This window comes from Calonectris borealis, chromosome 4, assembly GCF_964195595.1.
Source record: "Calonectris borealis chromosome 4, bCalBor7.hap1.2, whole genome shotgun sequence".
Taxonomy (NCBI): domain Eukaryota; kingdom Metazoa; phylum Chordata; class Aves; order Procellariiformes; family Procellariidae; genus Calonectris; species Calonectris borealis.
The window spans coordinates 84,940,867-84,967,941 of record NC_134315.1 but is presented as its reverse complement, the minus strand read 5'-3'; the positions used below and the strand labels follow the sequence as shown (position 1 = coordinate 84,967,941).

The 27,075-nt window shown below is 40.3% G+C and overlaps 1 protein-coding gene across 9 annotated transcripts in view; it reads right to left on the bottom strand.

The window, feature by feature from the left end:
- BMP2K (BMP2 inducible kinase) overlaps positions 1-27,075 on the bottom strand; it is a 66,584-nt gene that overhangs the window by 29,843 nt on the left and 9,666 nt on the right. For 7 of the 9 annotated variants that reach the window (XR_012673669.1, XR_012673670.1, XR_012673671.1 and 4 more), the window contains exons 2-9: positions 11,841-11,959; positions 9,800-9,905; positions 8,001-8,143; positions 7,580-7,701; positions 6,487-6,568; positions 5,691-5,823; positions 2,993-3,096; positions 717-796 (exon numbers count right to left, since the gene is read on the bottom strand). Coding sequence is in view for 6 of the 9 variants with exons in the window: in XM_075150436.1 (XP_075006537.1) it covers positions 717-796; positions 2,993-3,096; positions 5,691-5,823; positions 6,487-6,568; positions 7,580-7,701; positions 8,001-8,143; positions 9,800-9,905; positions 11,841-11,959 (889 nt within the window). In the remaining 3 variants the exon portion in view is untranslated. Of the gene's footprint in view, positions 1-716; positions 797-2,992; positions 3,097-5,690; positions 5,824-6,486; positions 6,569-7,579; positions 7,702-8,000; positions 8,144-9,799; positions 9,906-11,840; positions 11,960-18,497; positions 18,793-27,075 lie in introns of those variants that run through there. The other 2 variants (XM_075150440.1, XM_075150442.1) reach the window with 2 other exon arrangements.

Below are 27,075 nucleotides of genomic sequence, written 5' to 3'. Positions count from 1 at the left end.
GCCCATTCATTTGCTTCTCATTCACAACAGGGTAATGAAGTCAGAGTTGAAATAGAGCTTATAATTATAGCTGAAGATAAAAGTACCCAAGTCACACACGGTAGATTCAAAACCCAAACAACTTCCTTTAACCAGGAATAAAAGGCGTAAAGGATTCTTCCAGCATTAGCGTTAAGCGTACACCATGTATCACAGCAGAAGTAAAAAGCAAGAATAGGAGTTCCTGAGGTTTTGGTTTTGTTTTCATTAACAAGTACAAAAAAAGGAGTATTTAGGTATAAAATTCAGAATTTTTCACCGCACAAAATGCACTTACCTTTATCAATCAGATTTGATTAGCGCATTTAAATACAACTCCTAAGAACAGTTTACCCGTACCATATTAACCTCACCTACCACTAAAACCTTTTATTTCAAAATTCACTCATCACACTAGGAGAAAATAAAGCAGATCAGAAACAGACTGCTAGCACTTACTTATTCCACCGCGAAACAGGCTCTCAGTTTCTCTCCGTGGATTCTCAATGCCATGAAAAAAGCAACGGTGTGGAATCCGAAGAGAGACTGGAAGCTCTCAGAATTGCAGATTATCTATTCAAATGACCTCTGCTACTAAGAATTTTTCATTTCTTAACTAGCATATGAAAACAGGTTTCAGACAAGCATGTAGCTTAACAATATCAGCAAAAAAAATTGAAGTCACATCCGCTGCTCACCTTGCTTTTATTTGGCTTTTTCTAGCAGCTGCCTCACTAGCTGTCATGGGTTCAGGAAGAGCGGAAGGGACAGGAGAATTCTTGGGAAAAATAAATTTGAATAAATTAAAAAACCGAAATCCTGAAAGAAAAAAATCATTACATATTGAAGAGGAACACTTGCATTTAAGTTTTTCATGTTACAAGGCTTCACGCAGATAACACTCACACAGCTGTAGACAATTGTGTTTTACGTTAACGGTATCTCTGTGTTCTCTTATCTGTTGCTGAAGTAAAACCAAAACATCACTGGTCTGACTGTTTTGTCAACTACTTCACTTTATTGTCGATAGTTGGTAGCACGTAAATGAAGTAAAACATTTTCTCCATATGTTTTCTTGTAACTGCACAGAACAAAGACTTATTTCAGCCTCAAGTTTAAGAACTAAAACAAAGCCTAGCCTTTGGATGAAACAACATCCAAACAACATCCAGTATTTTTTTAGCGCGCTCAGCTCTTCCACCGCAACACATATTCCGGAAAACCATGCAGCATCTAAGCTTCTACGGTCCTTTAACTTAACCCCATCTCAATCAAATTCCTGAATGAATTGCATGTCACTTAAACTACATTTCACCAAGGAAAAAGGCAATTCCGGGGAAGGGAGGAGGAAGATTATCTCTAATGATGCATGCACTACCTCCTTACATAAAGAACGCAAATGTAAGTCTGGTCACAAATAGCAGAGACAGAGTTAATTATCAAATACTGCTTCTGAAGACCACCAGTACCGGAACTAGTCAAGAGTCTAGGAAAGAGACAGACAGGCATACTTCTGACCTTCCCTTGAAAAAATAAGCTGCTGTCAAAGACACTATACCGCAGTCAGCCAGCCCCTCTTCTAACCTGTAACGGTCATTCTCATATTCCCACAAAACTTTGAAGGGGAGGGTCAGGGGTGTCCACGTGCACGTTTTTGTCCTGCTTCTCTTTTAAGGCAGCCGTGGGTGCTAGAGGGACAAGCACCACCAGAGGAAATCAACAGCGACAGAAACCAGGCCATAGACTGCTGCTCTTACTCCTGTTTTAACATTCCAGCGGAAGAAACACACACACCCCAAACAGCTTCACTTCGCAAGAACACTCCAGGCACTTTTACTTTTCTATGTCTGTCACAAGGCAAAGGGCCAAATAAGCAGGCAATTCCTATCTGCAAGGAAAAAAAAAAAAATCCAAGAGACAGACATATTCTCAAGTCACCTGAGCGAGGTGATACTACTCCTCCAATGAGTAAGACAGTAAATTACCAAATTATGTTATGTCAAGATATGCTCCTATCTCACGATAAAGTATTCAAGGGAAAGCGTAGTTATTGCACCTCCTAATCACACGCTGCAGCAGCATAATGGAAAACCATTCAAACCGCTTGAAATTTAGCCTTCACCTACAAACAGTAAATACTTCAAGATTTTCCGATTTTTTTTTTACCTTAAGTTTCTGAAAAGCCACACTCATAATTACTGAGCACCTTCTTCTACAAGGATCAGTGATTAAGGAATTCAAAGGGATCTCAGTAAGTCAACTCGTCTGCCTCTGAAGGCAGAGTTTACTATAATCAACAGTTGTTTCAAAATGAATTTTGAGACGGATTTTTCCCAATGCCTACCTTGAGAATCACTTTATAATACTAAACATTATTGATGTGCCCTGAACTTCCATTGCACAGTGATCAGATCTGTGAACGAGATGATTTTTGCGAGAAAGTTCAGACTTTCAAACAAAGTTCAAACTCACTTGGAAAGCAAGGGCAGGAATGCAGGCTAAGCAAGGCACTATTCTGTTTGCCTTCCAGTTCGCTGTAGTCCTTCCAATGGATTAACATAATTTATAAGGACGATCAAGAAAAAGGGTTTATCCAGAACAAACATAAATGCTCTTGACATTACAGTTACCACATTAAACCTTCTACTGTCAACAAGTTTAAGTTCTGGAGTATATTTCATATTAATTGTATTAGACACAAGACATGAGTTATGGTTAAAACCACAAGTCAGGTATTGGTGCAGAATAAATATAACTCATGAAGCTATGCCCTCAAAATTAAAAAAAATATTTTGTTTGGAGAGCTAATATTGCATGTATGCAAGAGCAACTTGAAGCGTACTCTACTTGACGTTTTAAATTTAGGAACAAGTTTTATCAAGAAATTGAAATAATCTTTCTCAGCTTATTTGATAGACTCTTCTCAATGCTACCTACAAAATACATTCAGAACACAGAAAAAAAGACTACTTACATTAATATTAGACACCGGACAATCCTTTTTGGCAAGTTTAAAGGCAAAGTAAGATACTTGAAAGATATCAGGTCTCTGTTCTTGATCAGGTTCAAGCATATATCCTGCAAAAATGGATAAAACCAAGTTATCCCTGTTGGATATCTAAAAGCCTGTTGAGAGAGCGTGCTACGAGCAAGAAGAAATTCGGCAGCTCTGCCAAATAAGCTTATGCCAGAAAGAGTCATTTTTACTGTTATGATGTTTTTTTGAGTTTTTTTTAAATACTTTTTGTCAAGTCAAATAATTTCTAGGGTCAAATATAATTGGAGAAGATGTATGCTGTTTGATATTTTGACACTCAGTTGTGGAAAGGGTAGCTAAACCGAATTGATAACTTCAGAGAGAAACAACACAAAACCAACTCGTAGTACTAGAATTTTCTGGGGTTTATACAAAATTCTATGTAGCTAACAGAAGATTCAAATATACATTCAACTGCATCAGGCTAAGGTTCTACATCATCTTTTGTCTCGTACGTTTAGTTGGCTATGCACACTTTCTGTATATTCAGAAAATACAGTTCCACGGATAAAAGGACTTTTTCGTGACAAGACACTATCTCTGACGTGCCTCTCAAACAACAGCTTCCCAAATTAGAAGGTTTGGTGTTTTTCAAGCAAATAAAAGTTACTTTATAGTGTTTAGACTATGATACAGAGTACATAATCAGGATATCCTGCCTAACTGACCAAAGAACCTAAATAAACAGTGAAAGATATTTTCTTAACAAGCTAAGCCCCTAAAAATATGTTCAGCTACAAAGAAAATAAACAACCTAAGAAAATTTAATTCTCAGTTTTGATGAGAAAGTTGGCCTACACTTCCATTACTGTTCAGTAGTACAGCCATTAAACAAGACGTTAAAAAAAAACTACATCAAGATTTTTTACAAATTAATATCATTTTAGACAGATCTCACAATTTTACCCAAAGCCATTATTTCATGGCCAATATAGTTCACAGCAAGTTTTATTTTTAATAGGTTTTACAAAATAAAGCACATTTAAACTACCAGTGACAGCACCATTAAGCAGAAACAGAACACTTATCATGAAGCGACTCCTACCACTTGATTCTGAAATTTTAGATTTACGAGACTGAGAATGTTCAGCTTGTAGTGTCCCCGTCTGCTTTGTAGAAGAGCTGACCTGAAGCCACAAGTCCCTGAAACACCTTTTATTACCAACTGCAGCTTTTTTTGGCTTCCATTCCAAATGGAAAGAAGGGAAGTTTACAACATGAGATTCTTCCCCACCCACATATATTCCATGCCAGTAATGCTCATCTTGGCACCGTAGTTCATCGAATCTTAATACATCAGCATTCATACTTTTCAGGAGACAGGATTAAAATCTGTACTCTTCTTAAAGTAGCAGTGAGACACAGAGAAAAGTATTTTATCACTTGGAAATTAATCTCATTTTGTCAGTAATTACGTATTACCAGAAGGTAAACGCTTACCGTGGCAACTGCTATTTCTCAATTATGAATGTGTGCTCAAGAAAGTGGTTTGGATTTGGTATTCCCTATTATACAAAAGCATAAACTATGCGGTCAACACATTCGTAAGTTAGAAAAAATTATAAGAGCTCCTATTCAAACTTTCTGAATTTTTCATATTCTGTCAGTCACACTCTTCCAAGTTAACCTGCTCAAAGTTGAACACAAAGACAAGTTAAAATACTCATTATCACTCTAACTATTAGATCCTGCATCTCTGTACTCGGACAACAGACTAATCGCTAGCCTCAGAGCTTGTTGTTGTCTGACGTTTTCCCTCATACTCTTTGTGCTTTCAAAATTTTGCCAGAGTTGACGTCCGACACTGTGGGTTGCACAAACTTCATCCGATTTTTGTTCTGTTATAAACCACGAAACTACTATAAAATTCCCCCCAGTGCAATTCACCTCAGTACTTTCATGTTTCTAAACTTAACGTGCACTTCAAATTCATCTAAGCACAACTCTCCAGTTAGGATAGAGAATACTACTAGCGGTCTGACCATTCCATAGAAAATACACACTTAAGAGCAAAAAGGAACTATGAATAAACTAACAGCTACTCTTCTCATTCCCCTTATCCCTTTGTGGTTTATGGCCACCTAAGGGGAGGGGGGAAGGGGGGGGGGGGAATCATCCACGCCTCCCAAAGAAACCCGAAAGTTCTCCGAACTGCAACAAAGCTCTTCTGAGTTGAGAGATACAATTTTATCCGGCAGGTCTTTGCACTGTTTTTTTCTGTTTAAATTCTGAAGTTATTATCAACTCATCCATTAAATGCCCAGAATACAGTAGCTGATTTTAACATGTCAGCTGTCCAGGAGAAAGACTTGTTTGTACTTCATTCACCTGGCTTGCTTCTAGAGCCATTTCAAAGAAGATACCTCTAGGTTTCTGAAATTCCTCTCGAGGCCAGCACCTCAGTTTTGTACCCTGTGGCACAGTCCTCGGTTGAGCAAAGGAATAAGGAAGCTTCCTTTAAGAGGCAGTGCAGGAGTCGCAAGACAGGTGGTAGCCAGGAGCAACTGCCACCGTTCACTCAAGAACCCAGCCAGTCTGCACCACCCATCCAAGTCACTCGCCTACATTAGCGGGATGTTCTCTGTTTTATTTGATTTACGACGCAAAAGAATTGCCGTGCTGCCCAGATACTTACTTATCAAACAGTGTATACTATGAGAGTATCGGGAATTGTCCGGAATGGTAAAGCTTCCATCGCAAATAGCAACTTGACTTTCGCCAAAGGGAAGTGAAAAGAAACAAAGTTTATACAGCAAGCAGCCAAGTGCCTGTAAAAAACAAATACAGGCATTGTGAAGGGATGAGAGTACGCCTTTTATACAACAAAGCAGCCCCAACAAGAAACAAATGGCATCCTAGCTACAGCTGATGCTTACACTGTTATGTAGAAGCTGCATTATGAAACACTCTGTTGATGTGACAAGCCGATATATAAAGCAGCTCTAAAAAGGCTTTATTTTCCACTGACTCCTGTGTTAGACAGCGAACCACCAAAATTAGAGCATACCCCAAGAGCTGCATTCACATCGTCGTATCACCCAGAGATACCACCAGCGTTTCAGCTGAATTTAGTCTTTATTTACTTCATTGCATATCACCTAATAAAAACACCTTTCCTTATCACGCTGCCAACATCTTTCCACAAGTATTCGCTGCTGACTGCCAAGCAGCAACCTCAGCTGACAAAAAGGAAAAAAAAATTCTAAATCATGTCCCCCTGAACTCAAAGTGATCATCACACATGGCCTTCATTATATTTACAGAAGACGTAACTACGAAAGATACCTCTCTACCATATTCTGCATTGTACAGCTCCATGATATAGTTCACTTGCAAAGAATTAGTTTTTCAGTTCGTCAATGCTACTTTTGATTCCCCCCCCCCACCTCTTAATTAGTACCGTATTTCACAGTACCCAATTTTTTGCTTACCCAGATATCTGCCTTGGTAGTAATTGGTTTTCCTCCATAAAGATTGATCATTTCGGGAGCTCTGTACGATAGTGTTGTGTACCTAGCAGTATATAATTAAAAGAGGACATAGACGAAAAGTGTGCCTCAGAACAGAAAGCTTTATTTCTTGCATCTGCCATGCACACACCCTTCACGCCCAAGTTTCAGATATGCACCTAGAGTTGTCTTACACTATGCAAGTAATTTATTGCGTTTGCAGCATCACAGAGAGGATCTGGAGTAGCAAAATTATTATACACAAGAATAAACATTAAGGTAGCTAAAATTTGCTTTTCATGTTATTTCCCCAGCAAAAGCACTTTTGCCAGAGTCACTTTGCTTAAGTACCACAATAACCAGTCATTTCTAAGATGTAATGTACGAGTCCTACAAGAGCATTCCCTAACACATATTGAAACATACAGAACATGGACTTCAAAAAACCAACATCTCAAAACAATTACTGAACTGGTAGTCAAAGTATTTTTCAGTGCTGGGAAAAAACTCTTTAACTTAAGAAGAAGCAGCCTGTATTTATTCCTCTGCAGCAGTTAGCCTGAAGGCGCAAAACCAAACTAATACATGTTTTCAAGAGTGCGCCTGTAATAAGAGTTAAAGTACTTCTCTAATCAGTCTTAGGAGGATGAACATGGGCCTTACTGTACAAATAAGACTCTACGTAAATCCATTCTAATGCTTATATAGATCAGTTCTTTTTCTCTCATACCATTCGCTGTATCAAAACAGCACAAATTTAAAATATCAAACTCCTAAAACGGCCAGCAGCCGACATACATCTTCGAAAAACCAAATTTCAAAACAGCATGCTTTTTTCCCCGACCGTTTTATTCTGAAGAGTCTCAGTTTTGCAAAAACAATCTGCGACTAAATGGAAGCAACCTACGTTATCCGATGGTTCCACTGTTTTACTATATTTATGTCAACACTATTTCAAATGCAACCATTAGGTTCAATTCATATTAATAAGATAGGAGCACACCGCACAATAATACATGCAGCTTACTAGCAGCACAATTATTGCTTACGATAGGCCACTTAAAAGTGAACTTACTTTTTAATTTCTTCTTCAACCACATTAACACCATCTTTTTGAGGATTAAGATATTTGTTAGTGGCACTGCCAAAATCACAAAGAACATAGTTCCCGCTATCGTTTAACAGTATGTTCTCCACCTTGAAAAGAAATCAACACACAGAAACATTGGATGAAAATCATGGCATTAATTTCCACGTTAACCGTTACTACGTGTTCTCACACACAAACAGGAAAGTTTGCAGAAAAATCAATCGATAGACTACGCATTAGCAACAAGCGATGTTTTATGGTTCAGTCTCTCTGTTTACAGCTCCACCAACAGCAAGTGCTTCCTTAACGAGAAGTCAGTCTTAGTGAAATACCTCCTGTATTTCTCAATATTTCTTAAGTAGATCATTGATTTTAACCTAGATGTTCCGTTTTATTAATTTCATACCTTTAGATCCCGGTGAACTACAGGTGTTTTGCACTGATGCAACCGGGCAACAGCTTCACAGGTATCACAAAATATTCTCATTACTTCTGACTCAGTAAAGCCTGTCTGCAGACGCTGATTCATCTGATTCACAACTTGCCCAGCTAAAGAAACAACAAGGGTTTTTTTGCCTTTTTTAGTAATTACTGTCACGTACAGAAGTAAAGACTTGCTTATATGCAAAAAGTCCACAAGTAAGATGAAAGAAAGATTTCCACAGTCACTACATTTAAATAAAACAAGCCTGTTTTTCCAAATGCACACTCTTGCATCGTCCTAGACAGAAAAATTACTGTATCAAGTGAAAAAAAAAAAGTCCCTATGACTGAAACCCGTTTGGGACGAATTGTCACCGAGTTCAATTTAATTCAGATTCTAGATACCCTCTCTCTTTGTCTTTCTGGGAGACAAACTTGGGGAAAAAAAAAAAGAGACGGAAAAAAAAAGAGACAAAAAAAAAAAGAGCCCCGAATCCACCCTTCGAGAAACACCTCACTTAACCTCTTCATAGGTTTCTTTCCAAGATCGTGAATCATTATTTCCTTGTTTCTTGAAGTAAATTTACCAGATAATACTAGGCTCTGCCTACCACAATGCTTACTTAACACTAACAAATGAAGCAAGACTCACTATCTGCAGGGCCTTGGTGAGTGTTCTGCTGAAACAAGGATGCTTTGAAAAAGAAAAGCCTAACACTGTCAAGTCATCCAACAGTTGACATCCACATGGCTATTTACCATTATAATTAAGGAAAGAGCGCTACCAACAGGGAGTCAGAAGTGAGCTCCCTCAAGGGTACTGAAATTCACCCATAAAAGCAGGGTAGAGGGCCAAAAATGTGGCCATTCGTTTTCACTTTATCTCCTTACTCCCTTTCCCAAAACGTACATCAAGACTGTCTTTGGCTCCTTATGGTACAGATTGTACAAGCTGTAATGGTTGCTGCTTCTACCGCAAATAAAACCCATGTATAACTCAACTAAAATTATTCTTCAAGCATTACTGACAATGGGGTGGCTTTTCTTTCTAGTCTAGAAATATTTACTTTATTCTTGCAGCACTTGTTCTAATATCATCACCTACTCGGGTTAATCACCACCTCGTATTATGAGGCCAGTGCCCCGTTACCCTAGATAAACTTCAGAAGTTAAACTCAATGGCACGTTTATTCCAATGCGTATGTGAGCTGGGGAAAAAAAAAAAATCATCTCGAAACTACCTGTTTTAACATATTGTTTGAAGCAAAATTAGATTATAAAGCGGGACCACAGGACTATTTTTTTTTTTTTGGCCAGCATTATTAACACTCACTCTGCTATGCTCGCTTATAACAAGTCACCTGTCAGATAAGAGTAAAGGATCTTTAATGTTGTTATCTAAAACAAAAATAGCAGCAGGAGAACTGCAGTGAAAAGCTTGCCAATCTTTCCTATCGAATTATGCTCTAGCTAAGTGTTGATGAGCAAAAACAGAACTGAACTATTTCACTTTATACTTTAACAAATAATTTCCCTGTTTCTAATCATACTTAATTACAAAGCCGTGTGAAACTGACTTTTACACTTTCTCAGTGTTCAAAAGCTCAGTGCCTCAACAGCGACAATGCAAACAGAAAAGCAAAAGGAACTAATTGGATTCTAACTGTGAGATATATATGTTAACCTTTTACATTAAGGGAACAATTCTAAGTAAAAATCCCAGGTGATCCATCCAAACATTTTCCCTGCATTTACTTTGAAAACTTAAGAGTTGTCTCTTACCTCGACAGTACTCCATAAGAATGAGTACCTCCCAAACGTTATCGCTTATAGAGTTAACAGCACAATCCAAATAGCTCACAACATTCTTGTGCCCAGATAACTCTTTCTGAAAAAGAAAATGCACATTACACTTCAGCAGAGAAAAATTTAAACAAATAAAGATGGTATAAGTTTTCAGAAAATCCTTTAGGATTTCACGTTTAGTCACCCCTGTCCCACATCCACTACTCTTGAGAAAGTACGACAAACACCGAACATAAGCTCATCGCTGCCAGCCATGTCAGAGCGACCGCCACGTATCAAACACAATGCAATTACTAGTCAGAGAAGAACATTTACGTGCTACTTGTTGGACAGTGCAAACACATCCCAACTGTTGCATTTTAAAACAATGTTGTTAAGTAGTAACAGTTAGAGCCTTGATATGTAGGGAAATACGGAAGAATCAAGGTACTCGTGCCCATCCTAAGCTGTGTTGGTTTTAGCTGGGGTAGAGTTAATTTCTACTTCACAGTAGCTAGTAAGGGGCTGTGTTTTGGATTTGTGCCTGATAGAGTGTTGATAACACAGGGATGTTTTCGTTCCTGCTGAGCAGGGCTTACACAGGGTCAAGGGCTGTTCTGCTCCTCACCCCGCCCCACCAGCGAGGAGGCTGGGGGTGCACAAAGAGTTGGGAGGGGACACAGCCGGGACAGCTGACCCCAACTGACCAAGGGGACGTTCCATACCATGTGGCGTTATGCTCAACACATAAAGCTGGGGGGGGAAGAAGGAGGAAGGGGGTGACGTTCAGAGTGATGGCGTTTGTCCTCCCAAGTCACCCTTACGCGTGACGGAGCCCTGCTTTCCCGGACACGGCTGAACACCGGCCTGCCGAGGGGAAGCAGTGAATGAATTCCTCGTTTCGCTTGGCTTCCGTGCACAGCCTTTGCTTTGCCTACTAAACTGTCTTGATCTCAACGCACGAGTTTCCTCGCTTTTACTCTTCCGATTCTCTGCCCCATCCCACCGAAGGATTGAGCGAGCGGCTGGGTGGGGCTTGGTTGCCAGCTGGGGTTCAACCACGACATAAGCAAATTGAAAAACAGTCTCTCTCAGTTACTAAAAAAGGTGGCTGGAAAAAAGCCGTAACTGTTGTAGTCTGAACTATTACAAAGCTTTACAAAGTTATTACACACAAACAACTACACGTGACCGCAAGGAAAAAAACCCAACTTTTAAGAGCCATTTTACATGCAGAATTTAAGGAATTTCACATCTGACTAAACAAGTCGTGTTATATGTACTACGGAGTTACTGCCTATAAGGTAACTTCAGGTTAACATAAAAGTACCTCTTATATCAGGTAATTAAATAGGTGCTTCTATAATTAGAACACGTGTAAGCTAGAAGTGTATGGAGATGGAGATAAATAGTGTTCATAGTATCTGCTGGAAGGCAATATAACAGATTTTCTCTTGCCTAGTCAGCAACTGATTTTTTTCCTTAAATTTCTTCTTTTACCTATCAAGTTGTCATAAACCCAAGTGTGCCTGACTAAACCTTATAGTTTTTCGTTATTTGCTAGTCAGCTGCTGAAAAACAATAGAAACCCTGATGATTAGGGGAGCAGGGGAGTTCAGCTGCACTCATATCAGTTACCTCAACATTGGACTGCAACTTCAAGAACGTGCTTACGCCTACTCAAGATGACAATGCTCGGGGAAGCCACTAGCAGCATCATTCAGCTAACGGAGCTGTGGCACACAGAGACCTTGAGAATTTAAGTTACCACTGCAAAACTGGATGAAATTACTTTCAATTGGGAACCAGATGTACCGACCAAATTAACTGTGATGTCAAATACCTTTTTTGTAATTGCTTTTCAAGTGAATCACGCACCAACCCTAAACTCAGTATTACTTTCTGAAACTAGCGGTGCAAAATAGAACCGCAACGTCAAAAGAAAACGTGGTCTAGACGCGATTGACACTGAAATGCATTTGGCGTACGTATATTACATATCAATACATTCTCCAGTTACAAATAATGGGCTTCTTACCATAATTGTAATTTCTCTCTTGCATATGTTGAGATCCGGCACATTATTAACATACATTCGTTTCAGTGCACAACGTATCCCACCGTGGGTACGTACTAGAAACACAGTTGAGAAGCCACCTGAAAAAAACAATTACAAGCAAGTGAAGCTACTCGAGTTTTTGTTGTTCCTCTAGCCAACATCACTACATGCTAAGAAATGAATGAGAAAATCTGTGTCAGTCATTGAGCGAGGAGTAACGAATACTTAAAAAGCTGTAACGATTTGCTACCTCCATCCATTTCATAAAGGTGAAGTATTCTTGACGAAAACCTAAGGATCTTGCTATTTTGTTACAACATGACACAAAAATATTTGAAGAGCATTGTCACATTCAAATGAATTTTCAACCCTGAAGTACTTTCAGAGTCATCCAGAAACGGGAACAAAGGGAAGGTATTCTCCAAATAGTCACCATTTCTAAATCCCCCAATACTTGACAAAGGTTGATATTAATGCCCTAAGCCTACATGTTAAAACATAAAAATTAAAATACTAAGGAAAGAGAAAGTCTTGAGAGATACTGAAGAAGTCATGCGACCTTTCACCATAGCCTCAAAACAGGTAGAATCTCCCTGCAATCACAGATGGTGCAAGCAATCAACTCTTAAGTAGCCTTTTCACTTAAACCCATACTAAATGCACAGTTAATAAATAGCCATTTTTCCACAACTAGTCCCATCAGGAGCATTCTTAGTCCAACAGCGGCATGAACTGCGAGCCACATACTTGGGCCCACCTCCCAGCTTCCCAGTATGAGGTTTTTGTTTTTCTCTTCACTGGTATAGAAGCATCGTGCCGACGGGAATTATAGACGGAAACAAAGTGAAACAGCCTACACAGAAAGTACTTCCAAACACCCAGGCAAACCAAAGGGAAAAACACCACTCCTGTTTTATCCGTCTTCTGTTAGTCTTAACTACCGCTCAAGGCCTCAAGCAGATTACATTAGCATCACCTCAAGGTTCACACGCACAGCTTTCCCACCGTTTCAGGAAATCTGCCTCATAGAAGAGCTCATGTCAATCCATGCTTCCCTTAATGGACTGCTGTCTGATGGCAAGCCAACTATTACCATGGGAACCGGCAACTAGTGCAAAAACTCAGGTATACAATCAGGACAGAAATACGTAAATTGAAACGATTAACTACTCTGATGATCAGGCAGCCAATTGTAACGCATGCGTTTCACGTTTCCTGATACAATCTGCAAGTAGCATTTATTAAATATAATGCACCTCATTTGACACAAGTCTCGTGCTTGAACGAACGTGCACATATCAATTTACAATTCAAGAAGTTAAGTTTTATTAGGAAATTCTGTTGAAGATTAAATATCTATTATTTTTTAACTTAATTGCTCACTTAGCCAAATGAGATGCTACGCCGTCAAAACAGAATTACTGCCAATTTTAATACGACAGCCTAAGTTCTGCAAAATTATTCTACTTCACCTAGTTTACATAGGGCCTTCCCAAAACATTAAGAGGACACCTTCTCTTAGGCTACTCAAGTTTTAATGCCAAACTCCAGCTGGTGCTGAAATGATCCTGTAGGGCTCCCCTCCTAACAGCCTGGGGCATTATGTTAGGAGTGATGTGCAGACCTTCGTTAGCAGAAGATTTTTTCTACTATCCTCTCAATAAGAAGAGGCTTCTTTTTTGAGCACCAATACTTGACCAGAAATACGAAGCAATACTTAGGTAAAGCACACAAGTCTAACTATGAGAAGGCAAAAATCGCTAATTGTCTTTTTAGCCAGTTTTGTAGCCTTGAAATTCTCTATGAATAGCAGGAGGACAAGAACAAAATGCCAGATTTCAAGCTTCCCTGACAATTTTTTTTATGCAACCAGAGCAGATACGACTGGGTCAAAACAATCAGTAGAAAGCAGTGAAAAATATCCAAATACTCCGGCAACTGCTCTTCTTGCCATTAGATGGCAATATTAACTAATACTTGAACCCTGACAGAGCCATAGAAGCAGACCTATTCCCCATTTTACCAAGGAGTATATACGTGATCTTGAATGGTATTCCATTACTAAATATCACCACTATTAAAGTCCTTACATCAAAGAACCACGTGGCAGAACTCTGAACCAAACTTGAATAGGTATATTAATTTTTACAGGAAAATCAATAGCCACCAATGTTTTGAGAATCTTTATCCAGCAAAACCCTGAACCATTAAACTTTAAACCTTTTAAGTCATTTCTGATGTTAAACTTCTCGCTGAATGCACCGAAGCAAGCAATAATCAGTGTTGTAAACATTAACGGAAACTCTTTATTAAGCATTGCTATTGGGGGGGCAGGAGGCAGGGAAGGAGGTGGGTGCATAGATGGCCTTACCCCATACAGGAACACAACCAGAAATATGAGCAGTTCCTTCGCCCGGAGACTCAAGATCGCAGACTGAACAGAACTACACTTCCAATGTCCATCAGCATAGGAGCTGGCATTTCACCAACATTTGCGAAGCTGAAAACATTTTCTATTATCTCTTATCAGTGAAGACAGAAAATACAGTCACTTTTCCGTAACACAATGCATCCTAAAAAGCTTAAAATAAAACTGTCCTAGGCTATGGCACCGAAGAAGATGACAAGGAAGCTCCACATGTTAAGTCGCTATCTTCTCTACACACTTCCATTCTTTACCACCCATCGTGACAAATTCTGGTTGCCTTCTTAAATTCCTGACATAGCCAAGTCACAACTCCCCCACAGCATCCCACAAGTACCTCCCCATCTTCCCACAGACAAGAAATACCACAACATGCTGCAGCTGGGCCCAAGACAGGTATGCAGGCACGAACTGACTAGCAGATGTGCTTCACCTACTGGGCAACGAGCAACAGCTTTGCCGGCTTTGAGGCCTTTCCATCTAAAAGCAACATAACTTTGGGTGGTCTTATTAATGAGCACAACCAAATTCACAGTACCTCTGCTTAAAAATTTACAGAAAGGGCACAATGACCAAATTTAATAACCTAGCAAATTGCATAGGTGCTCAGGCTGTCAACAGGTTTGGCCATAAAATTTCACGAACCTCACCACCCTTGGCCATTTCAGTATTTCAGCGTAGCAAGCCCTTTAGCTTAATTGCCAGTAAATAATTTTAGATACCATCTAAAAATAGCCACTAACGTATTCAAGACAACAGTACACAAGGCTACCAGGCATATGCAGAGAGCATAATGCCACAATGCCTTTTTTTCTCCTTTGTTCCAGATTCTCAAGAACCAACTCAAATGTAAATTGAGAGGCCACAGAAAAATCAACTAAGGAAACCATACAGCCAGCAACACAGTCAGCGCTCGAGACCTGTACAAGGGACTGACTGCAGTTATGAAGAGACTCGTATGCAAAGCAAAAAAGTATCTTTTTGCATGAGGACAGCAGCACTGCATTTAGCCAACCTGTATTGGCCTACATTAACTTTGCAAGAACACCCCACTGTCTTGCCGCTAAGCGTGAATCCATGAGGCACGGCATCTGTGGGCCTCACAGCCAAAACTCATCTCTTACTCTCAGACCGTGCCACAAAGAGCTTACCAGATGCTATTTTCCCCTGAATATACACATCCTTTTCATCGTGTTCATTATGTTTGGCTCAAATTATCTCTATCCCTTTTCCCAGATTTGAGACTTTGTCCTGGTCTTGGCTGGGGTAGAGTTAATTTTCTTCACAGTAGCCAGTACGGGGCTATGTTTTGGATTTGTGCCAAAAACACTGTTGGTAACACAGGGATGTTTTCGTTCCTGCTGAGCAGGGCTTACACAGGGTCAAGGCCTTTTCTGCTCCTCACCCCGCCCCACCAGCGAGCAGGCTGGGGGTGCACAAGGAGTTGGGAGGGGACACAGCCGGGACAGCTGACCCCAGCTGACCGAATGGATATTCCATACCATATGGCATCAGGCTCAGCACATAAAGCTGGGGGAAGAAGGAGAAAGGGGGGGACGTTCAGAGTGACGGCGTTTGTCTTCCCAAGTCACCGCTACGCGTGATGGAGCCCTGCTTTCCTGGAGATGGCTGAACACCGGCGGGCCGATGGGAAGCAGTGAATGAATTGCTTGTTGTGCTTTGCTGGCGTGTGCGGCTTTTGCTTTGCCTGTTAAACCGTCTTTATCTCAACCCACGAGTTTTCTCACTTTTACTCTTCCGATTCTCTCCCCCATCCCACCGGGGGAGAGTGAGCGAGCGGCTGTGTGGGGCTGAGCTGCCAGCTGGGGTTAAACCACGACACTGACAAACAGAACAGAACTTCATGAGCAGAAGGATTTTACCTGTATAGCAACACGCAATAACCTCTACCCACACCTGTAAATGCTGGACCAGGAACAGTAGCTACTACAGTCACTCTCACAAAACCAGCAAGGTATAAAAGCTTCCCTGCAAATGCATTATAACCTGGCTGTTAGGGAGAGGTGGCTGAGTTTTAACATCGATTTCCATTTAGACACAAACAGATACTCAAAGTAAGTTTTTATAAAGCTAATCATTATACAAAAGTGTATTTTCAGATACAGTTTTTACATCCAGTTTTCCTGTACATTTCAGAAACCTGACAAGAACGAAGAAATACAAGTGTGAAGCAACAGATCCTAGTTGTTCTTATATACCTACGCAATCTGGACAGTTCAATATTTATTAACTTCCTCAACAACTTAATATAATCTTGCACTAAAAAAAAGGACTGTTTTTGAAAAAACTAACCCTTAGAGCTATGAGCCCTACGACAGACTGTAAGAGCAACACGACCTCCTCCGTTACTGCACGGTTCTAGGACTGGCTTTAAACAGTCATTATGTAAAGTTGTTCTTAACAGAAGCTGAATCACCCGAAGGACCGTTTACTTCTAATTTGAAGCGAGTTTGCACGTTCGGCTCTCAGCTTTGTACGACTTTGGCCGGCGAGATGGCCTTGTGTCCCTCTCTTCGCGAAGCTGGATAAACAGGTTAAAGTGCAAATTATTTTCCAGCTACCCATCTACGCACATATATGCCGCTGCTAACCCTTTTTTTTCCCCTTCTCAACAAGATGGCTATCAGTCCACACGCTAATATACTGTAAAACACCAGATGTGGCTTTTTTGCTTGTCAGATCATCTAATATACAACCAAAATTTAGGTGTATTCATCTGTGTTCTGAATGAACTTCTGCCTTTAGTAATACTTTCACTGCTGTCTTACTCTGCATCACTTGGTGCCTGGATCACTTTGTACATGTCTGCTCTCTGTTAATTCTAGAGCCAAAAGTCATCCAGCTGTCTCAAGCATCTTCCAAAATCAGGCTGATCTGCAGCCAGCGGCACCCTCCTTCACAAGTTACACACCTCCTGAAATTGCAGAGCCTTCTGAGCAGTATAGTTTGCAAACCCAGTACACAAGCATGAACCATTTTATGAACTATGAATCCACTCAAAATACAGAATAAGACCAGTCCCTCTCAAAGTAGTAGCATGAAGGCCCTGCAGATAGGCTCCAAGCAATATGAAGAAATAAAAACCTTCTTGCAAGTTCATCATGAACGACAGCACTAAGTCATCATTAAATGTTTCAAGGGCATGCTCTTTGCCGGAAAAAAACCCAACTCTGACCTCTATCGCTTTATGACGTGCCAAGACACCCAAGAAGCCAGTGTCCAAAAGAACAGGACGCTTACGAAGGTAACGAGGAAAGCAGTCGTCCTTCTCCACAAGAAAAGCATGACCTCATGAAAAAACAGCTAATACCCATGTGCACTTCCACATAGAGCGCTGGGAAAGGCCCTTTTTCAATGTGTTAAGCACCACATCAATGTGCTGTTTTACCAAGAATTTTGAGTCAACTCCTTTCTGCCACAGTTGCAGATGAACCCATGTCGAGAGCTACTTCTTGCAGCTCAGTTTTAATCACACCTTCACAGAGTATATAATAAACACCACGCATTCTCGGAGCTCAGATAGTACTTTTGTGATCCTGATACACTGCTATCATGCACACAGCGCATGCTACTGGTCCTGCTGCTCAATTTCTTCTCTCATGGTGTACTGCTACAATGCCCGTAAGTCCATACATTCATTGGCACCCTATTACGATAATTACAGGGCACTTCTTCAAATTATCAGAAACTCCCTCCTTCCTGCAACGAAGGGACTCCTTCCTCCACAGAGGCACTGCCTTCTGTTCGTCAGTACAGAGGATGTATTGCAGGCATGTTTATGGGAGCGATAGACTAAAAGAATACACAAGAAATACTTCCGTTTTGCATAGAGAAAGCTATTTAGAGTTCTTCAAGCTAACAAAATTTGTTTCCGTTTGTGACAGCGAAACCTTCAAAAATGCACAGAACTCAAACATTTAAAAATTTTTAATCAGACTCCAAACAGCGCTTGACTGAAGAAGCTACATATTAACAGATACTTATAATGCAGTTTTCCAGCCTTATAAAGAAGTTTTGCTCAAGGACCCCGTTTTTGTCAAAACCTCCACAAGGCAAGGGAGCCACTAATGACGATTCTGCCTCTCCTTTCGCAAAGCACCTCTACACGAAAAGATGATGGGACATCCCATTCATAAAGGTATCAGCTTCCCAGCAATACAACAAGAACTTCTGCAACACCTGATATATACCTCATGTTGTACGCTACGCTTCCAGAGCGTGGGTTGAAGGTCATCCGGTTTTCATCATCCCAGTACGCTGCCACCGCTTTATTGGCTCCTACACCGCTGCCTCACTGCACCAGTCACTGCTAGCCCCAAGCTCAGCAAAAGCACTCCGGCTACCGGGCAGGTGCCGTACATCAACAGTGCCCACCACCGTGGCTGTATGGCTGCCAGCCGAAGCCGTAGACCCGCGGGTACTCCTTGGCCGGAAAGCACCAGCCTTCCTGCTGAATAAAGGCAATATTTAATGACACTAATCATTTATATACACACACATTTACATCTTTGTGTATTTATATGTATGCTCTTGTGTGTGTACACATGTGTGCGTATATTTTCAGTAAAGCATATTCTGCAAGTCTCAGTCACGAACACAAGGCTCTGAAACGCAGCTCTATCCAGAAGAGCAGTTGACAGATCTTGCCTGCAAGCTCAAGCGCTCAGCTTTCCCATAACCAAGAGCAGAAATAGCTCCCCACTTTTAAAATAACCCATTTCTACACACACACATTTTGGAGTTCAACATTTCTGCACTTCATTTTCAGCATGTGGACAATGCATTCCAAGGGACATACCATTGTTTCTTTTCCCACTGCCCACACAAATTCCCACTGTGTAAGAATCTGAGTATCAGGGCTAGTTTAGACAAGAAGCACTGCTTTCTTCAAACCGGCATCTGCTCTTAAGACAGCGCTGTGAAAATAGCAGCTGTGAATCCCATACTAACAGTACACCCCATGAAAAGCTTTGCGATATGCTCCTGAGGCTACTTGAGGCATCCAAGACACTTTAAGTTACTTTGGTGCTCTGAGAAAGACGAATTAAGGTCTGCTATGGATTCGTGTGAAAAGTTTTCTCATTTAGTAACACCTATGTACCAGACACGCCCACGTGCCAAACTGGGGAAAAAAATTAATCGTGTGTTCTTACTGGGAAACAGAGAAGCAGTCACGTTGCAAAGGACAGCACACAAATGCCAAATGCACAAACCACTTGATTTTTTTAGCTATTTAAAAATAATTAGATCAATTGATACAATGTGCAGTCATAACCAAAACCCACGGGCTCCAGTGCTGCAAACAGGTACTGGTATTTTTATCATGAAGCAGTAGTAAAGCTTTAACCCCAGCAAAGTTTAGAGAGACTTCCACAAGTCAACTATACTTTCTGTTAACACCAAAGATCCCAAAAGCTTGCTACAGTGCAAAAAATTAACACTGTGCATACTGAAGCGCTACACAACATGCTACAGGAAACTGCCCAGGTATCACAGCAAAACCCCTCACATCAGGAACAGGCAATAAGTACGACAGACGAGGGGGTGGAATACAGAGAAACATTGAAAATATCAGTACCAAACTGGCATCTTATTCCTCTTTTAAATCCCAAGAAGTACTCCCATGGCATTGACCTTGACCATTTTTCCTCGCATTGGCGAAGCTGCCATTCGTCAAAAAGCCTTCACAGGAAATTTTAGCCATCACCTCTGACAACGCTGTCATTCCCTCTTGGCCCGCAAGGACCAGCAAGGAAGCTTGAAATTGTCAATGGATAAACCTTTCAGCTGTTTGGGTGAAGTTCTCTAAATTTTGAAAATCCTATCCTCTGTAAAGCCTCTGCTCTCCTCCCTTCCAGCAGGCAACATCCCTCTCTCTCAAGGAAAAAATATCTAAGACTAAAGAGCCTAATCCAAGTGCGTGTGTGTTTGTGTGAGAGCAACAAACTAAGATACCATTAATTGGCCTTTTAATAGGCAAGCCTCCACAGAATCCCGAACATGTCATTGCAGTTGGCAGTGTGACTTCTTTGTGAGAATGTCCCAGAGAGAAGCTTGGATCAAGCCCCCCCACGCAAGAAAAGGGTTTCTACAGACATCTGCTCTGTCAACGCCGTTTTAAGCGCATTTAAATAATTATAAGCTAATAAGGTAATACAGCCTTCACAACATTCTTTTTCTGTATGGAGCAAACCTGTTCTAGTCAGCTAGAGTCCTACAGCACTATACCGGATCATCAACTAAATCTACCTCAGACAACTTTAAGTGCTAACACTGTAGTTCTAGATTTAATCACATTTTGTCTGACAGCTGGCCTATTGAGATGCTCAAGCTTTGATGTAGCCAACAGCAAAAGGAACAAAGCTCAGCGTCCTGCATTAAAGACAATCATGCTACTCACCCTACATGCTTGTCCGAGTATCCAGGTGACTTGCTACCCACAGTTAACTACTATAACAACGATATTGCTTCCGTGACATCTTCTGACTGTCTGCCCCAGCTATTTTGCTTCTAGAGAACCACAAAGAAACCCCAATTTCCTAATGCAGATAAATTTGCCAACTATTTGAATTGAGCACAGCTACTGAAATAGATGCACTGGCAATTCCTGCAATATTCTGTCTAGTTTGAGGAAGATGAAACCACATTGACCGAATAGCTGATTTAATTCATGCTCTTAAAAAAAGGCAAGCGTTTGATGTGCCCCGTAAGTAATACATCTTATGCACCTAAGGCAAAACATAGTACTTGTTAGGGTAAAAGTGATCCCTTCTTTACCTCATGCTCCTGTTAGAAGAAAAATGAAAAACCTCACTACATTTCCATTTTGAATCAAGCTGCCTGAGAATTAGTCACAACCACTGTACTAGTTTCATATATTATGTTATCATCTCCTATTGCTATTCACTGAAAAAAAAAAAATCTAACACATATACCTCTACAACTGTATTTAACAGATTCTTGTACTTAAGTCAACTAATACTTACCTTCTCTCAATAATGAAGAGAGCACGGAACATGACTAGTAGATCACCAACAGTTCAATTAATTGATTGTCAAGATCAAAACGTTAACCTCTTTTCACCTACAGATTCTGAAATCACACTGTAACAGAAATTACTTGAGAGCATTAAACAGGTCCATTATCTATACCAACAGAAACCGGAAGTAGGGAATTAAGGTAAAATTGGGCAACAAATCACAATCCACTGGGCTTCATTCACAAAGTCAGCTCTTAAAGCTCTAGGGCTACACTGTCATGCAGACACTTGCTACTTGAGTTATTAAAAACAAAAGTTAAACGTAACACAGAGGGAAGGGTACTGTATTGTTTTCTAACAAAAAGAACGAGAGCTTTCTTCTCACAGAAACAGCACAAGTGTTTATGCTTGAAGAGAGCGACCCAGTCCACTCCCAGCATTGGTGGGGACCCGGAAACACTTCAGCGCAACGCCGAGTTATCAGAGTAATCTTATGCAGTTTACTGAACGAAGTCAGTACAACAATCTGTTTACAGGCACATCAGTAAAAGAAGCAAAACGGCATTCAGTTCGGCATCTTCTAGTTCACTGCTCGAGGAACCATCTTCCAGCCTGGGAACAACACTACCTTCCAACAATGCAAGGATCTTCAAATGATTTCTACTTTTGAGATGTACAGTAATACAACCAATCCATTGATTTTCTTCAAACTCTTCCTTCCTTTACAAATGCACTTCTCGCACATCCCAGTACGCTTAAACAAACATGCTCTCTCTTTATAGAGCAGGTCAGCGTTCTTAAAGTTGCCTTTGTACAGGCATACCAAGTTCTGTCAAGTATCGCTGTTGGGTTTCCCATCCATAGTGCGTTATAGTACTCATAATAGCATCCCTTACTAACTCGGCATTTTTAGAATCTCCCTAGCTGGCATAAACCGGTTCTAGAACTAAAAAAAAAAAAAACAAAACCCAGATAAAGTTCGAGAAACACTATCCACACTTCCAAAGCCAAGAAACATTTGTCAAGCATGACAGCTGTTTGCAGTAGCAAACAAGATTTTCCGCCAAGATGCAGAGCTTCACGTCCCTTAGGCTTCCCTTTCCTAACAGTAAGCTTTAAGAACAAATAGAAACCCCCACAACAGAACCCTACCAACCAACCTGAAGACTATTTTTTTTGGTCAAGGTCAAGCCTGTTGACTAAACATTTACGTAACGGATTATGCTGTGTAATCTAGGCCAGCACAGTTAGTTCAATTCCATTTCACTGTGCCATTAAACCTCTTGTCTCTAAAACTTTAGTACGCTAGACATATCACGTTACTCGAAATGTAACCAAGGTGATGCGTTTAGGCAGGATGTGCTTCCTACCCAACTTTTCACAAGAACGCTTCTCAACTTGTCCGAGACATTGAGAAGACACCTACAACGAGCATCCGCTAGCACGGTGGGGAAAAAAAAAAAAAAAAAACAAAAAAGAAACACACCCCCCCCCCAAAACTTACAACAGTAGTTGTATCTTGAACAGTGGTAAAGTTTTTTCCCCTCATCCCTCCCGACTTTGTTCACTGAACTCGGCTCCATCTGTTGGTTACCCTGAACTGAAAAGAGAAGTAGTTTGAAAAGCAGGATGATGACATTATCTGTGAATATAGACCAGACAGGATAACTATGTTACTCATTCTAGAGTACTGAGGCTATGATCAATAGAACCCATTAATTCAATTCATTTTATAGATTGATTTCAAACGTCATTTGCTAAGCATTTTTAACGCACACAACAGTTTATTTTTTTAAAAAAACTTGATTTTAACTCCCACGTAATAAACAAGTATTGAAATAATACAGGTTTACAGAATGGTTAAATCAGTGGGTACAGATACATTATACACCTAATATGCACCCACCGCAACTCTTTTTGAACTAAACTCCATTTTCACACTAAATGGTTACTACCCAATTTAAAAAAAAAACTAACACACACCTTTTCTTTAACTAACTCTTATTTGCTCTGTAGTTGGTCCTTCATTTTTCCTTGAAATCACTATTTTAATTGTGATTTAAATATGCAAGCGTAAGAATCCAACGCAGAGGAAGTCAGAAAATGGATCTATAACCTCACACATGAATAACTCGCCCACTGAATACAAAGCTAGGGTGGCACAGAAACAAGGCAAAGCATAAGGTTCCCAGCTTCAGCAAAACGGCTAGTTCTACAGCATCTTGGAGAAGTGCCACCTTTCGTTGCAACAGAAACAAAAGAGTCACCAGGCCATGCAGAGATAAACCAAGCAATTCATAACGCTAGAAACATTTCAGACTATGGCAGATGTCATAGGAAGATTCTCCGGTTTACTACTTTTCTACGGCATCACACACGTACTAAATTAGCAAGATGAAACGCATCTCTCTTCCCTGCTAGGAAGAGTCTACATACTCTTATTCACATCTTCACATCCAAGAGTAATCACCAGTGAACTCATTGACCGTTTTTCATCCGTGAGCATGATCAAAACTGGATTAACTGTCTGGAATTAGTTGTTAAGAATAAACGATACGAATATTTGAAGCAATCGGTATAAGGATTTTCATTATCTCACCTCATCTTCTTTAGCTGTCTGCAAATACTAGTATACGTTTACACCGAGCGTACCAAGGGAGAAGATGTAGACCTACCTGGCGTATGAACAACAGGGCGCTAATCAACTTGAAGAGCAAAATATCTTAGATTCGACCTAGTAATACTAATAAATAGAATTTTAAAATATTTTAGGTAACATTATTTCCTTGGCACCTTCACGGGCGCAGGCAGTTCTTAAAGCTGTATCTGGTACATGTTGAAAACATCTCAATACTTCAATTTGCAATCAAACCATCTCTTTATTAAGACTGCTATCAGAATTATCTTACATCACTTTTACGCTTGGGATTCGTTCAGTAATAATACTTCCAAACTCCACGCTGTGACATTTGACAATTTCAAAAGAGACTTTGAAACTTCTAAACAGTATAAGCAGCTTGATCACTTTAAATAAACAAGCTATGCTGCAATGCCAACAGGATTCTGAGTATCAGAGTCAAGATTCTCAAAAGCATTTAATACCTCTCATACAGCTACTGTGTTTCAAGGCAGAGCCAGTCAACAGCAATAACTCTGAACAAGGCAGTTATTCATTAAATGGACCAGTCTGGAAGCCGGCGTGTTTTTGGGTTAGTCTCAAAAAATGAAAACATTAGGACCCGTCTACCACGTAAACCCAAAGATGTCCTTCAACAAAAACGTGCCCTTACAAATGCAACTATGTAATTCAATGTCAGCTTAACGGAACAGCAAGTCAAAAGGAAGAAGTAAAATAGTCAGTTTGATGGAAACACTCAAACATTTTAAGAAAGCACAAAGCTGAGAAGGTAATACTGTAAATTCAAACCAAAATTGGAGGAACTCGAAGACATCTACGTGACGAAACCAAATTAAGTGCAGCACACAGTGGGGTTTTTTTTATGAGTTCCTGTATTGTTACACTGCTTTTAGAACTCCCGTAACAATATCAGCTTTCTTTTCTATCTTCAGATTGCCTAAGCAATCTCTGGATAGCTCATACTAAGAACAAATAATCCTCCTGCTGCTTTCCTAAGTTCTCATTAAGTAAAAGCCAAGTGATACTACTGAAGTGATAACTCAAGGTGAAGGTCTCAACTCTAGTGACACAGACCGTGCTACTGAGCTCTATGCAGAGACAGCAGGGCTCCGAATAATGCAATTATTTAATTTCCTTTTTCCCAGCAAGTTTTCTTTTCCTGCACGTCATGCACAAAACAGAACCGATCCCATGTCTAACACTGACATGACAAATTTTACTCACACTTCTTATTATTGTCTCACGGAACATATGCTATACTCAAGTCAAGTCCTTATACGTATGTGTCAGCAGAGTAATTAAGTGCCTTATATTCTTTCATGATCTATTTGCTCCGTATCCGAGACATCGAGGTCAAAACCAAAGTACTAAGAGGAATCACCTTCTCCTGCGTGTACACCACTGCAATCCAAAAGAGCACTTGGCTCTCTCAGAGTTCTTAAACAGCACAGATCAAGCCCATGCACATTTAGCAGTTAGATGATTAGCTCCAAGTTTTGTTCCTCCATAGCTCGACTCTGCAAAGAAACACCGCTTTCATACAGTTTCACGCAAGTAATTTAGTGATTATCCAAAACAAAAAAGAAAAAAATTGTTTAGCAACAATTTGTCTAAATAAAAGCACATTCAGTTTTTCGATCTACAGGAATTGCGAAAGAACGTAAGAATATGTCACATTAATCACTGACTTCTAAAACTATCTTTTGTATTATAAGAAAAGTGACAAAATGCTGCAATAGCAACTCATTAGAACTGCTATCGAAAGACAAGACGCACAGATAGAAATCACAGTCCAAATAAATTTAAAAAAATGAGAATTAAATGAGTCAGTACAACAGAACAGGAATTAAGAATCGGACCATTCCTATATATTAGCGCGTAACTCTTCGAGACTTGTGCACTAAAGTTTTCAGGCGCCACAGGAACAAATTCATCTATTAAACTAATGTGGAAGATTGGAAGGAAGCCCAATATATACACGATTCCAAATAACAAGTCCTCAAGTCCCGGAATATCAGAATTCCATTCATAGTGTTGTATATGGCAATCAAGACATAGCGTATTACAGAGGCGATGAGGAAGAGAGCGTCACAGAGCCAGGACGTTTCAAACTCTACCCGTATCTCTTGTACAGACTTGTGTGACTTGGGGCAAATCCCTTCATCTTCTTTTGTTTCTCCATCTGCGGAATAATGACTCTCCCTGAAGGGATGCAGTGTTCTTCAGATCAATACCAGCTTTGACACCTCTTGAAGAGCAAGACAAAAAATGCTAAGAGGCGTTCACTCTCACATGAGTCTACACAATAATTTCTTCAGTATTTTTACCGTTTTCATCAGAAGTAGCAAGGCAGACGTAACGAGAATCAAGGCTAAGAAGAGACTGTCGTACCTTTACAGGGAGAACACTGCAAGTTAGCTATTTTCAGTTCCACAACACAGACTTCATGTTTCGTAACACCTGTGTTCATGTTGCTCAAGAACAAAGCAGCATGTCTTTTGCTACTCAAACCAAAAGAAGTATTCCCCACTTAATTAGAACAGACACCTAGAATCAAGTAATTTTTGTAATTCCAGTTGTTAACCCGTACTTTTCTGTGCTTTTTCCTCCACTCCGCTTCTGTTCAGAAACCCAGTTTCACAACTGACCCCACCTATATCCAGGACATCCCACTGCTACTAGTAAAAAACAACTAACCTAGACAAGCATGAGCAAGCAACACATGAATCAGACGAGAGGAAGGACAAGGTTCCTACCTTCTTAACCAGTCGACCAACGCTCAAGAGACTGAAATCCATCCCCAAGAGAACCAGGAAAGCAAGAGAAGAATTCATCCTCCTTCTTTGTCAGCAGCTAGACAATGATGAAGAGAAAAAAGAGAACCTAGCCCTTCGAGAAAACAGGGGTTTCACGTTTACTGCCTAACTTCTTAAGCCGGAGAGCAAATACAGTACAAGCCATCTCTACCACAGCGAAACGACAGACTAGAAATGACTGGACCTGCGTCAGCGCACCGCTGCTTAGCGTCAATAGGATCCGCAAACTAGCCTGACTTTCAGCTTAAGGTATTCGAAATAGGCAAATATTCCCAACATTTCTGGAAGCAGCTGTTCATCCAGTATATTAGCAGGTTTTAAGCTAAACCTATAAA